Source organism: Anguilla rostrata, chromosome 1, assembly GCF_018555375.3.
Source record: "Anguilla rostrata isolate EN2019 chromosome 1, ASM1855537v3, whole genome shotgun sequence".
NCBI classification, from domain to species: Eukaryota; Metazoa; Chordata; class Actinopteri; order Anguilliformes; family Anguillidae; genus Anguilla; species Anguilla rostrata.
The window spans coordinates 36,925,145-36,938,950 of NC_057933.1; the positions used below are offsets into that span (position 1 = coordinate 36,925,145).

At 38.7% G+C, this 13,806-nt stretch overlaps 1 protein-coding gene across 3 annotated transcripts in view; it reads right to left on the reverse strand.

Moving 5' to 3' along the window:
* ccdc61 (coiled-coil domain containing 61) overlaps window positions 1-13,806 on the reverse strand; it is a 95,251-nt gene that overhangs the window by 2,553 nt on the left and 78,892 nt on the right. For all 3 annotated transcript variants that reach the window (XM_064308109.1, XM_064308101.1, XM_064308091.1), the window contains 2 exons: window positions 1,277-1,310; window positions 860-932 (listed from right to left, as the gene is read on the reverse strand). In XM_064308109.1, the coding sequence (XP_064164179.1) occupies window positions 860-932; window positions 1,277-1,310 (107 nt within the window). The remainder of the gene's footprint in view (window positions 1-859; window positions 933-1,276; window positions 1,311-13,806) is intronic.

The following is a 13,806-nucleotide window of genomic DNA, read 5'->3' on the forward strand; positions in this document are numbered from 1 at the left end:
CAAAATGCTAAATGGAAAAAGTAGTTGAAATTCAAAGTGAAATATTTTTAAATAAGTTATTTTTCTGTCATAATGAATACAGCAGGCTATGCTTCTCCCTCTGCTTCACTTTTACATACGCATTGCTCTCCTTGCACTCATCAAATCCACAGAGAACGCACAGCTGTGGTGGTTTGTGTGAGCACGGACCACACACAAATTGACTGCATCCCACAAAGTTGTCTTTAGCTATATTCCGACTGCATGTGCCGACATGACACCGCGTTTTCAAAATTTATTCAGTCTCATTTTCAGAGAAAACTGAGACGCGGAACCTCCGTACAAAATAATTTCTATAACTACAATGCCCAAAATTATTAATCCCAACCCCAATGTCTTCAACTTCATCACCTGATTGCAATTAATGAATTTTGAGTCATTATATGTGCGAAATTAGTTTTGATGGCACTTGGTGAAGCAATTGATATCAAAGTGTCCATCATTCAGTTTCTGAATAGTGTGCCGGAGGAAAGAGTGACAGTCGCAACAACAGCTACTGCCTATTGTCTGGCGGAGGGTTTTGTGAAGAAAATGGCACAACATGGCCTGTATTTCAGATTGGGAAAGGGAAAACTTGTCTCATGCTTGGAATACAACTGAACCACCACAAGAAATAGTTTGTACCCACGGTCAGGAGCTTGTGTAGAGGTACACACATTTTCATGACAATTTCAAGGTTTATAAATCTCACACTGTCATGGATTTCAGCATACGATCAAATCTGTGCCTACGACCATTTAATGCATGAGGCCCCAGGTGTGTAGACCTATAGGTGCAATGCCTTTCATCATGGGGAATCACAGTGCTAGACTCTCCTTACCTTTATCTGGGGCTTGGGTCCTTCGAGTGGGAGTGCTGCACAAGGGCTTCTTGGCAGGGTATTGGCCTCTGGGCTGGAAGGAGGAGGGAGGGATGAGGGAGAGAAACAAGATTTGGAAGATCCACTTCAATCAATGGGAACTCCTAACTGGCACATCTGCATTTAGCAGACCCTTTTACCCAGAGCGATCAACATACATAGCTTATACTTACAAGGTATTTACACAGCTGGATACTCAGAAATTCAAGTTAAGTACTTTGCTCAAGGGGACAATGGCAGTGCCCCACATGGGAATCAAAATCTCCAAGTTACAAGCAAAGTTCCCAAACTACAATACTACACCGGCATTTTGGTAGGGTCATGGTCTTCTATCCATCTCCAAACATGAAAATGAATTGTCGCCCTAGACATACTCACCAGGGCTTGGACATTCCACAAAGGTTTCCTCCCTCTGAAACACAAAACCGAAATTTTCAAAAAACATTTTAACAAAATAAACCACTTACAATGCAGTACGAAGGTTTATGAGTTACTGCTAGTTACTTTATACAAAAATAATCTAGTTTTGCCAATAAAACATACTGTAATTTAGTGTTTGGCTATAGCAAAATAGCATACTGAGCAGCATGATATACAACGGCCATATAAATATACAACAATTCTTCTCAATTACATATTTCCAAAAAGTTAACCTTTTTTTACCTAAATAAAAACAAAAAAAACTTAAACATGCTGCTTGCATAAGTAATCAAATCCCACACAATATTTGTTAGAGCTCCCTTATGTAGCAAAAATGTCTAAGTCTGCTGGGGTAAGTATCTACCAGCTTTGCGCACTAAATGAGCTCTACACCATGCTGGGGAAAACGCAGTCAAGCGTAAAAGTACTTCTGGATCGCTGAGGATGAGATTAACCGATTTGATGAAGCAGTTCCATATGAGTTGCCAGCTGTCAATGGAACCTTAAAAATCCACCAGATCATCGCAAAGGAACCTGGAAAGATCCACCATTGGGAGGTGTCCTGCTCCTGCTCCTGAGCAGGCATCTCCTGTGAGTGCAATGCTCCAACAGAGGTGGACTTTCAGAACCAAAATGCAGAAGCAGAAACAGAAGACAGCCTGTCCACGAAGGTGAAACCACCAGAGGACTTAAAAGGAAAGTTCGTAATAGTCAATTACGATTACCAGCCAATTGTCGGCCAAGTTCTGAAGGTTGTGGGAGAGGGGATGGAATTCAGTTGCATGCAACAAGCAGCTGAAAGAAAGAATTCATTTGCGTGAAGTTAAGGACATCACATACTACTTCAAGTCGGATGTCCAAGCAGTAATCTCCAAACCAGAGCCGCTTACTACAAAACGAAGGAATTCGAAACTCTGCAACTCTGACTGGGAAAAGTTTACAGAGCTTTATTAGTCCAAATTGCAAGTCACGCACCAGTTAGGCTACAGAATACTACATAGGCCTACACAAGAAAACGACATACACAAGAAATCTAAAAAGAAATCCATGTTTTAAAGATGTTATTGAATGATGAGTTCAGTTTGAGAACATTGATGAGTTCCATTTGATGTTCAGACAATGGATTTGGTTAATATTCTGATGTTCAGAATACAGAAATGTTTTGTTTTGATGTTGGTGGAATTATTTTTTATGCATTTTCTTTCAAATGCCTGATGTGATGTAATGTCATGATACTACTTTGAGAAAGATATCTACTGTTTTGTGATGATTTTAAGCAAAACTAGTTTTTTGCACAATGTTTATGGAATGTTTTTTTAATTAATGCTTTGTTAGAAATGTTCACTGCTGATTTAATCCTATGTGAATGAAATTGTACCTCGTGTCAGTTAAACTATGTTGCATAGTAAAACCTGTGTTCTTTATGTGTGGCGTATGGATCATTTCTCTCTCTCTCTCTAGTATGGAAGCGATCTAAGTTCAGCTAGCCTGCACATGTTAAACATCTTATCCTGTTTTATTTACAGTTTTATAACATAAGAAATAGCTAAAAGAAAAATACTATTGCTGCTACTAATAATAGTTCATAAGATCATTATTGTTATTGCTGAAGGAATCACATTTAATCAATATTTGTGGGCTGTAGTGATACGTGTCATTCAGGGTAACAAAATATTGTCATACAGTATAACACCAGTATTTTATATTAAAATACAATAACTATGTGAGACTCAGAGAGACAAAACAAATCTCAAAGGATGAAGTGAAAGATATTTTCATAGATTTTTGCATTTTTTGAGATGTACCCATGACACATCAAATATGTGGTATTTAAAAATAAAATAATGTCATTTTTTCTGGGTAGTTATAGGCCTATTTCTGCCAGTCTAAGCATGGATATATAACCTTGTGATTATGAAAAATGGGCATAAAATTAAATTTTTTGAAAAAACACTTGACATTTTGCTAGGGTACATTCATGTGAATGAATGAAAAACATGAATTACTGGCTTATTCTTGAATATAACTAATATAAGGGCATAGGTGACACTCCAATGAACATAAAAAAATCATTTTAGGGAATTGTAATTGCAGTTTTATTTTTTTGCTACTTTGAAAACCTTGTGCGTCTTTGACCCATAAACGAGTAATTAGCATTACCATCTGTTTTATATACCGTTCAATAAGGAAACTCATCTCGCTCATGGTCACTATATTTTCTTTGCACTACAGTCAGTGACCATGTCAAACTACACCTACATGCCCATTCTGCTAAAAACATTGTTTCAACTACTCAATTTCATAATTTGTCCTCATTTCTCTCGTACTACTGCTATTTTCTGATATGCAAAGATTGGCGGGAAATGTCTGTGCTGCTGTCAAGTCTTCCTGTTCTCCTCAAATTCTCAGTGGTCAGTGATCGAGCTAAGAAAAACAGCGAAGAGGAGTCCTACCTACACGGTTTCATTTATAAGTTGATGTGCAGTAGAAGCCAGCGAATTTGTGTGCAGATGATAACGAGGATGAGGAGAAAGAGAAAGAGCAAAATTGTTAATTATGGCTTTTTGTGGAGCAATGGCTGCTACTTCTGTACGGAGGTGTGTGTGGATGCGGAGTTGGAGCCAGGAGTGGTGGGATCATGACGTGAATGGCTTCACTGAAACAGATTTCATCCAAATTTACATAGCAATTATACGCTCATATCGCCTAGTTTCACTCACTGTGGCCAAGCGGAATCGATAACGTTTCAGAAAATGTATAACTTTAAAAGATTTAATTCAATCTTCTACTGGGACTTTTGCCATTTATTGAGGATGTGACAGACAATTTCGGTGCCGCTGACTATAATCAAATGTTTTTCACATTTACTGTTCGATTGAGCAAGTACCATTCAAAGTACATTTTTATGGGTTAGTGCTGTCCAATTGTGCTAGCTACCTCACATTGACCTTGTACACCGATCAATAAAGGCTAACAGCACAGTACCACTTAATTATTGTCACTTCTATCACCACTGTAATGAACTAAAAAAAAAGGCGACAAACGACCTTTTCTGTGAGAAATGTACTGTCGAACTCACGCACATACACTATCGGCGACATTCTAAAACTCCGTTTTGCCCTCCCTATCTAGAGTGACGTAAAAGTTGCATGAATTCCGATGACTGTTCAGACTGAGGTTGCACTGCAAAAAATCAGGCCTGTATCTGATTTAGAACCACATATGGAAGTGGCCCAAATCAGAATCGAAAAGATCAGATTCCATGTGATTTGTGCTGTTCACACTGGTATGAAAAAAACATATATGAGCAAAAAAATCAGATTTGGGCCACTTTTGCCTGCAGTGTGAACGTAGCCTAAGTTGGTAACACTGCATAGTTCATTTTCCAGTTGAAGTTAAGAATGTCATGGGTTTTGAGATTGCATGGATTTAGTAAAATATTGCAATGAATGAAGAAGAAAAAGCATGCTTGCCACTTAAATGCAATTTATCCCTGTCAGAGGCTCCCTGGCCCTGATGGGTGTTTGGGCAAAGGATAAGTGGGACTGTGAGTTGACTGATATGGAGCCTGTAAATATAACAATCTCTCCGTCTGAAAGCCCAATATCCTAGTAAACATGCGGGGGCGACATAGCTCAGGAGGTAAGACCGATTGTCTGGCAGTCGGAGGGTTGCCGGTTCAAACCCCGCCCTGGGCATGTCGAAGTGTCCTTGAGCAAGACACCTAACCCCTAATCCCTAACTGCTCTGGCGAAGGAGAGGCATCAATTGTAAAGCGCTTTGGATAAAAGCGCTATATAAATGCAGTCCATTTACCATTTAAACCTAAAGCAGAAGAAGCTGTAAAGAAAACGATTGATATTTTGGAGGAATGTGGCATTGCGAAATAAACTACTTCTCCTTGTTCATCACTCTTACTCCCTGTATGTACACCAGATTGTACTTATAGATCAGTTATTGATTATTCAGAGGTTAAAAAGTGTGCAACTAAGTTAGCTTCCCTTGTGGCTGATCCTAGTACTGAGCTGACTGAAATACCAAAGGATCACAAATACTTTTCTGTTCTGGATACTGTATCGGTCATTTCTGATGTGCATTTTTTAAATGGTTTTGGACTTTAACCCCTTAGCACGCAAGCCAAACCTTGCCCATTTAGGGGGTACCCTATTTAAAGCTTTATAACTCCAGATGTGAACACCACAGAGACTTGAAAAATGGCTTAAATGAAGCAAGACATTTGTACAATTTACAATACTAACGCAGAGTACTTTATATTCATAATTTTGGAAGAAATAAAGTGCCACAAACGCAATTGTTTTGACAAAAAATCAAAAATGAATTTGCACTTTTTAAGTATGCAATGAAATACTGAGAGATTGCATATATACAGCAGGTTAAACTATACATGTGCTAGATCAAAAACTTCTTGACCACAAGTTCATAAAATCTAAGGGTGGATATGTAGAACCACTATAGATGTATGAAGCAAAAACTAAGCAGTGTACCCAGCGTCTCCAAATCTATCCAAAATGTCTAAATTATGCATTGCTGTAAATCACAACATATTCACGTATTTCACTACAAATCAACTGTTTTGACTCAAGAAAATCACTGTTGCATCATTTTAAAGTGGGAATTACGAGCTTTCAGTCAATACAGTTGTCTAAAATATCTAGGGGTCCAGAAACATATCCAAAATCTCTCCAAAATTTGAATAAAATGTTTTTTTTCATTATAAAGCATATAAATGAGCCCTTTATGAAGGTTTAAGACGAAACATTGCTATCAGATTAAAAAATAATGCAAAAATAGTGTCACACAATGCGGTATAGTACCTAAATGTGCAATAATGAACTCTTGTATGTATTTCTATACTCTGTGCTCTGGTATGTTTTCTTGTATGGGGATGGGACAACATGAAAACTATTTTCAACCATCCACCACGTTTTGGCAATGTTCCAACTCTTACGTCATCACTGTTGCATGCTTCACAAACACTACAGCTCTAACTAACACTTACACTACAGTGTGAAATATCCACATTATATAATACCACGAACCCATTTAAAGACTCTCAATTTCAAAAATAATGTAAATAACTGAAGTATTTTGAGAAGTAATACTTACATAATTAAATCTTATCTATGTTCAGTAGATGGAGACAGAGACAGTAAATAAATGATACTGTTCTATTCGCTTCTGTTTTGCTCCAGAAAACGATGTCAGCTAACTTTAATCAGCAAACATATGGCTTAGCTATGCTCAGAAGTCCTCAATAATAATAGTATTTTCCAAGAATTTACGAAAAATCATTGACAACGTTCTGTTAGCAGCGTCTTTGTTTTACTGCTACCACAGAGAATGCGTAATTGAATGTGATGATAAGAATTTTCGGTTACGCTGACCTATAAAACCGCTATTCCAAAAGCAGAATTAGACATGTTATACATCGTTAGAAAGCTTATACTCTCACCTACTGAATAAATGAATTGTCAATCAAGCCAGACTGTACTAAAAAGGGCGACGACGCCGTAAACAACAGGTGTGGTATTATGCACAGCTATTTTGGAAGATACCCAAGCGTCACAAACGCGCCTGTATTTCCCGAACGGTTGTCCAAGACAATATATGACCATGCAGTCTCAAAAGGGACATCTCTACACGTAAAACCAACAGTAAGGTTGTATATTTATTCAATATTTAGTCCCAGATATTGACTGTAGAATGACATGGTATCATAAAATACTTTCTCGTTTATTTCGTTATTCAATGAGCAGCGTTTTCACTGCTGTATAGGCATATCTTAGGGCTATTGTCGGGTTTATCTTGTTGCTATGACGGAATACGATTTTTTAGTGGTGAAAGAATATTTTTATGAATGCCAAGATAGACAGTATTGTCCATTATGTCAAGGGTGGGGGTGTTTTGTAGATGAGACTGCAGGGAGGGGGTGCGTGTTAAATGAACGACCAGAGCGACAATGGAGACAAGCATTGTTTCTCCTGAATATTTTTTCCATTGAGTTCAACAGGAAAATTAAACAGGAGAAACAATGCTTGTAGTATCTACTGCATATCTGGCAGCAGCACGGTGGTTTGAGGCTCATTTGATGTCTTGGACCCTTGATGACTTAAAGCCATTTAGCCAACAAATGTGTTCTATACTGTACCAGCATAATTTACAGCTGAATCTAGTCCCACCCTCCAATTCCCATAGAGATCCATTCAAATGCAGAGAGTTTCTGTATTGCTTGTAGGACAACCTGAAAATAAAATATCCAGACTCTGATGATGTTGATAGGTCACAGACATCAGGAAGTCATGGCATGCAAATGATATGCAACCAAATACAAAACATGACTATTTTATTTGACATTATGTTAATTTGTCTACTGTATAAGTGAATTTGCCTGTTTCTAGCTTTTCCCCAAACAGTTCACTGCAGCAAAAGTAAATGAGCAAACGGTGGCGCAGGATGTCTCAGGAGAGCATTTTTAAAATTCTTGCTAATTTTCTGACCAATTATCTGTTGTTAAGACCATTAAAAGCTTAATTTTTTGCCATTCTGGACTTGGACCATTTTTTTTGCCCAGGAGTGTACAATTTCAGTGTCTGTTCTTTGTATATTCACTGGAGTTACTCATGTTAACCACTAGTTGAAGACATTGTTTCACAGCTTAAAAAGGTGTTAAATAAAAGTTGGTGGTGATTTATAGTTTTTGTGTTAATAGAAGAGCAGTTAAAACAGACTGGCCAAATTTGGCCGCGAACACTAAAATAAGGGGGGGAGCAACGAACACTGGAGGAAGGTTAATGTATTGTCGTCACCCATAACATACAATGAAGATGTTGTTTGTTTGTGGTGGGAGCAGGTATTTTTCATTTTCCAAATTGAACTTATAGATTGCTAGAAAGCTTAATTAGGCCTTTCTGGCTTGCTGGACACAATGTATCGGTATCATTTAAATTGGGTCTGCAAAGCATAAAATGACTCGGCAGTAGTTCTGCAGACGATAACTTAAACCTACATCAGAGGTTTCTATTTTTTTTTTTGAGTTGCTGTTGCTACATGCTAAGGCTACTGCCAGCGATTCCACTTCTGCTAAGCTTGCCAATTAGTAGGCCTACAAACCACAATGGGACAGAAATGCCTTTAGTTTATTGATGAACGGAGTCAAACCTTGTCGGGAAGCTGGAATTCAAGAATAGCCTTTATGATTGCTTTTGGTAAGAGGGAGAAGACCTTCAAGGGTAAGACACATCTTATGTGTCTTACAGAGCAAACAAATGGGGGAAAAAATCTATTTAGTCCCGTTTAGTGCTGCAATCATTGTCACATTGTGTTTTTTCCAATCAGAACTGGAGAACTGAATCTGTGATCTTCACTAAACAAATATTTTGAAGCCGAAACGAGTTTAGGTATACACACTTATGTATGCGGTGCCGTGTTCACCTTCGCCCACTGAAGCAAGTACGAGAGCGAGTGCATGGCGAATGGGATGTGCACACAGTGGTCATGGAAGTCGTAGTATCATGTAGTCTCACAACAAATTGACTTTTGAAATTGAAATTGAAAAAAGAGTAAATTACACACCACTGCTGAATTTTATGCGCATTTGGTGGGTGTGGGTGTCAATGTCAAGCTGCGGTTGTAATATATGTTACAAGAATATACAGGTTGCACCAACTTGGCCTTGAAACATCTACAATTGTACAGAATGCAGCTGCTAGGATCCTTACTAGAACTAAGAAATGGGAACATATCAGTGCAGTGCTTAAATCTCTTCACTAGCTGCTTGTCAAATCCAGAATCGACTATAAGATCTTGCTGTTAACATATAAAGCTCTAAATGGTTTGGCCCCTGACTATCTTAGTGAGCTACGTATTCCTTACTCTCCTCCAAGGTTACTTCGTTCACAAGATGCTGGTTATGTGAAAAATCCATACCAAAAAGTACAATGGGCGGTAGAGCCTTCTCACATAGAGCTCCTGTTTTATGGAACAATCTCCTTATGTATGTATGTGCGGGCTTCAGAAACACTATCTGCCTTTGACTGTTTAAAACCTACTTCTTTAGTCAGTCCTATAGTCAGCCATTTCTATAGTCTTATAATCCTGTCAAATGGTCCTGTATAATCATGGAGTCTATGAAATTAAACACTGATGTCTGGGCTCGGTAGGGACCTTAGCATTAAGTGTCAAGCTCGCATCAATGAAGTGGACACACTAGTTAGCTTAACGTCAAGTGTCAAGCTGGCCCTATGGAGTTGACACACTATGTAGCTTAGCATCAAGTGTCTAGCTGACCATAACACTGTCATCTGTGTTTCTCTTCCCATGGGGCTCCCATCCCCTACCTCGCCCTGAGTCTACAGGATTGCTCCGGTCTTGTTCTTCACTCAATGGTCATGGACTGCTTCAGCCGTGTTCCTCCCCTGCCCATGCCTTGATGCTGTCTGGAGCTCCAGATCCATCATCCGGCTCCTCTAAACTGCACTACTCTAACTATATCATTTGGTCTTCTACTAGGCTATTCCTGTTAGCTTTCACCTCAGCTGTAACCTGTTTGCTCTCTTTGCTCTGTCTCTTGGCTTGCTACTCTGTAAACTGTCTTGGTGACCGTTCTCTGTAAAAAGGGCTATACAAATAAAAGTGAATTGTTATCTTCATAGAAACTCACCTGAACAAACAGATGAAGTTATTTGTGATAGCAATGAGTGCTCCCTACTTAGTCACTACAAGTGAACCATTTCAACTCACATGTAACCTTTCGTACACCGTGTTACATTGACTAACCACAAGAAACTCCAGCAAAACAAACTTTTTCCAAGGAGCAAACAAACTTTTTGAAGCAGAAAAGGCATTTCTTCAGACAACTGACCGGACGGGACAACGTATGCGGAAAAGTTCTGACTCCACCATCATGCCCTTCCAAAGCTTAAAAGCAATCACTAGAGACAATTACGCCCATGGAAGAACTTCAGTAAAACTGACAAAACATCCCAGGCAATAGCTACAGTTCAGCTTAGTCTTGATTCTGTGTATTTCTATTTGTCTTTTTTCCCCCTGATCATTCAGACGCGTAATTACATGAATCAGTCTGCAGTCTATACATAATACAACCACACCAGTGATCTCTTTCCACCCAGCTAACTCTTCAATTGAAACTCTAACTACAGCTAACAATCTAACAATCTCAGTATAGCCGGTAGTGGGAGAACAGTCGGCTTAGTTGCATGTATCGCATATGAGTTAAAGCTACGCTTCCAAACAGTGGAAACTACTGCTAACCAAAAGAAATATCAATGCCCGTCTCACATTTGCAAAAAAGAACCTGGATGATCCCAAAATCTTTTAGGAAAATCTCCTAAGGACAGATGAGTCAAAAACAAATAATTTATTTCACAGTAAGAACATCTTACCAACACTCAAAGATGGATGGTGTGAGGAGCTTTGCTGCCTCAGACCAGGACGACTTTCAACTATTGAAAGAAAAAATTACCCGCTCTGTACCAGAAAATTCTAAAGGAGAATGTCCGGTCATCTGTCTGTGAGTTGAAGCTGAAGCATAATTGGGTTATACTGCATGATTGACAGCACAAAATCAAGTCCACTCAATGGCTAAATAAACAAAATGAATGCTTTGGAGTGGCCTAGTCACTGACTTGAGCCCAACAGAGATGCGGTAGCAGGGCGTGAAACGAGCAGTACATGCTCGAAAACCAACCATTAGTTTTGCAAAGAACAGTGGGCTAAAATTCCTCCATAAAGATTTGAAAGACTGACATCACATTATAGGAAGCGTATGGTTGCAGTTATTGCTGCTAAACGTGGTGCAACATTACATTGTGTCAAATGATTTAAAACTCAGTGTGACAAACATGCAATAACAGAGGCAATCAGGAAGGGAGCAAATACTTTTTTTGCAGCACTGTGCATCAGACGTATATCCAAATTCAAATTACCCGTCCATTGTAGTTCTTCAAAAATGAATGAATGAATGCACGTCATTCTCATTTCACCATGAACTGAATAATTAGCCTAATAAGTTACTGAAAAGTGTCATGAATCCAAAAGTAACCATTTGCCTATAAGTCTTGTATACTAGTAAACATAAAAACAGAGTATAGAGCTAGTAACATTTGCATTTTATTACACAAAGTAGAAACAACATGAAATCTATTCGAATAGGGCGGCAGTGTAGTTTAATGGGCTAGGAACTTGAAAACAAAAGGTCATAGGTTCGATTCCTGTGTAGGACACTAATGTTGTACCCTTGAGTAAGGTACTTAACCTGCAATGCTTCAGTATATATCCAGCCGTATAGACGCTTTCAACGGTAACAACATAAACAAACGTTACTGCGCATGTGCGTTGTTTTGGCCCTAACTTAACTTCCAGCAGACTTCCGCAAACAATCAATAACAACAGAGTCCCTCTAGACTATTTCTGATAAGTAAATCTCATAAAAAACACGTTTTCAACGTACAAAAATGCCAAGTTACTAAAAAGTATTGATATCAAAATGACGCCAAGTTACGATACTACAAACCATATAGGCTATCTTGCCTCACCGAAATGACATAAGATGTATCTCAAAGCAATGCTACCCAATATTTCCTCAGTTCTTTCAAGTCACTTGGCCCTGTGTGTATAAGCATGCACTACATGGACAGGCCAAACATATGTGTGGATGGCTCTCTCACAGTCAAGATTGATTGAATAGGTGTGTGTATGTCCAATTTGTATTGGTATGTAGGCCTATGTATTTCGCTGCCCAGGCTTTCTGTTGCGTGAATGGTAGTATGTTTCTTGGTACAAGTGTGTTCGTGAATGTGAATATAAGATGCTGCCAGGGAAATGTCCCCATGCGGATAAAGAAGTTCTCTATGTATGTATGTACAATATGTGTTTTACATGCAGTATTTATTGTACGTAGCAAATATACAATGAACTTGCACATGTACTCAAATTCAGTTCAGAAGCAAGTATAAACATGTTTTCTGGAGAAATGTGCTTCCTGTCGTTGCTCAGCAGCAGTTTTGTACATTAATTTCAATGTTCAATGTGTTCCATGAGGCAATTCGAAATATTTGTCTCTTTGATCTGACAGAAAGTTTGCATGACATAGTGAAATGGTAAGATTAGAAAACACAGGGCCAAGTGACTTGAAAGAACTGAGGAAATATTGGGTAGCATTGCTTTGAGATACATCTTATGTCATTTCGGTGAGGCAAGATAGCCTATATGGTTTGTAGTATCGTAACTTGGCGTCATTTTGATATCAATACTTTTTAGTAACTTGGCATTTTTGTACGTTGAAAACGTGTTTTTTATGAGATATCAGTTCTTTTTGCAAAGCGTTTTATTATGAGAGTGAGAAATGCGACCCTGTAAAAAACGGGTGTGGATTATGGCTATCGTTGTGTGAATTTGTACAGTCTGATGAGCGTGTACCGTTCAGCAGTTTCGGTTTGCTATATATGTAAAACAGTGGCTGTGAGAAAGGATGCAGTGGCGTAAGCGTAAACGCATCAGGAACGCAGATGGAATATGGTATGTACTCACGGATTTGACGTCCATCCAACGAGCCTTGACTGACAAAATAATGAACACGCCCGTAGAATTATAACTCCCTAGGTCGCAACTTGTGTAGCCTTCTGTCCTGCTCCGTTGTCTGTTATTTCGTGGAGATGCAGTTTTAGTGTTTGTAAGGTTTATCCTTCTGTCCTGCTCCATTGTCTGTTATTTCGTGGAGATGCACTTTTAGTGTTTGTAAGGTTTATAAGGCATTTTGATAGGCTTATCTGCAGGTAGGAATCCTCTTCGCTGTTTTGCTAAACTAGAACCGGAAAACATGATAGTGCAGAATAGGAGCAGACGCATATGTCCCAGCAGGCTTTGCATATGAGAAAATGACAACAGTGTGAGAGAAATTAGGATGAAATTACGAAATTCCGTAGTTGAAACAATATGTTTTTAGCAGAGTGGGCATGTAGGTGAAGGTTGACATGATCACGGAGTATAGTGCGAAGTAAATGGAGTGACCATGAGCGAGCTTATATTCCTTATCGAATGGTATATATAACAGTCGCTGTGTAGCATTAGCCGTTAAAGTAGAGGTTTAAGTAACGTGAAATCCGTTGCACTGCTGTGTTTTTTTCATGTTCAGTGCTAGTAGTTATAACTATGAGTGAATCATGATTTTAAATGTAAATGTTTTAATGGGGAGTAGCAGAACGTACACGTAATTGTTTGTATGTGGCTAGATAGAGAACAGGGCAAGGTAACATGAATGTAGAAACGTGACGTTTGCTGATAAGAAGGTTTTGTACGGTAGCCAAGTGAAGAAATGTAGTTAGTAGAAATGGCACAGCGGTGAACTGGTGTAACTTTGTAATAAAAGGAATACATTTGCCGTCATGAAATGCATATGGGTGGCCATGAGTGAGTTTTGGTAAAGCAAATATAATATAAGCGTAAGAGAA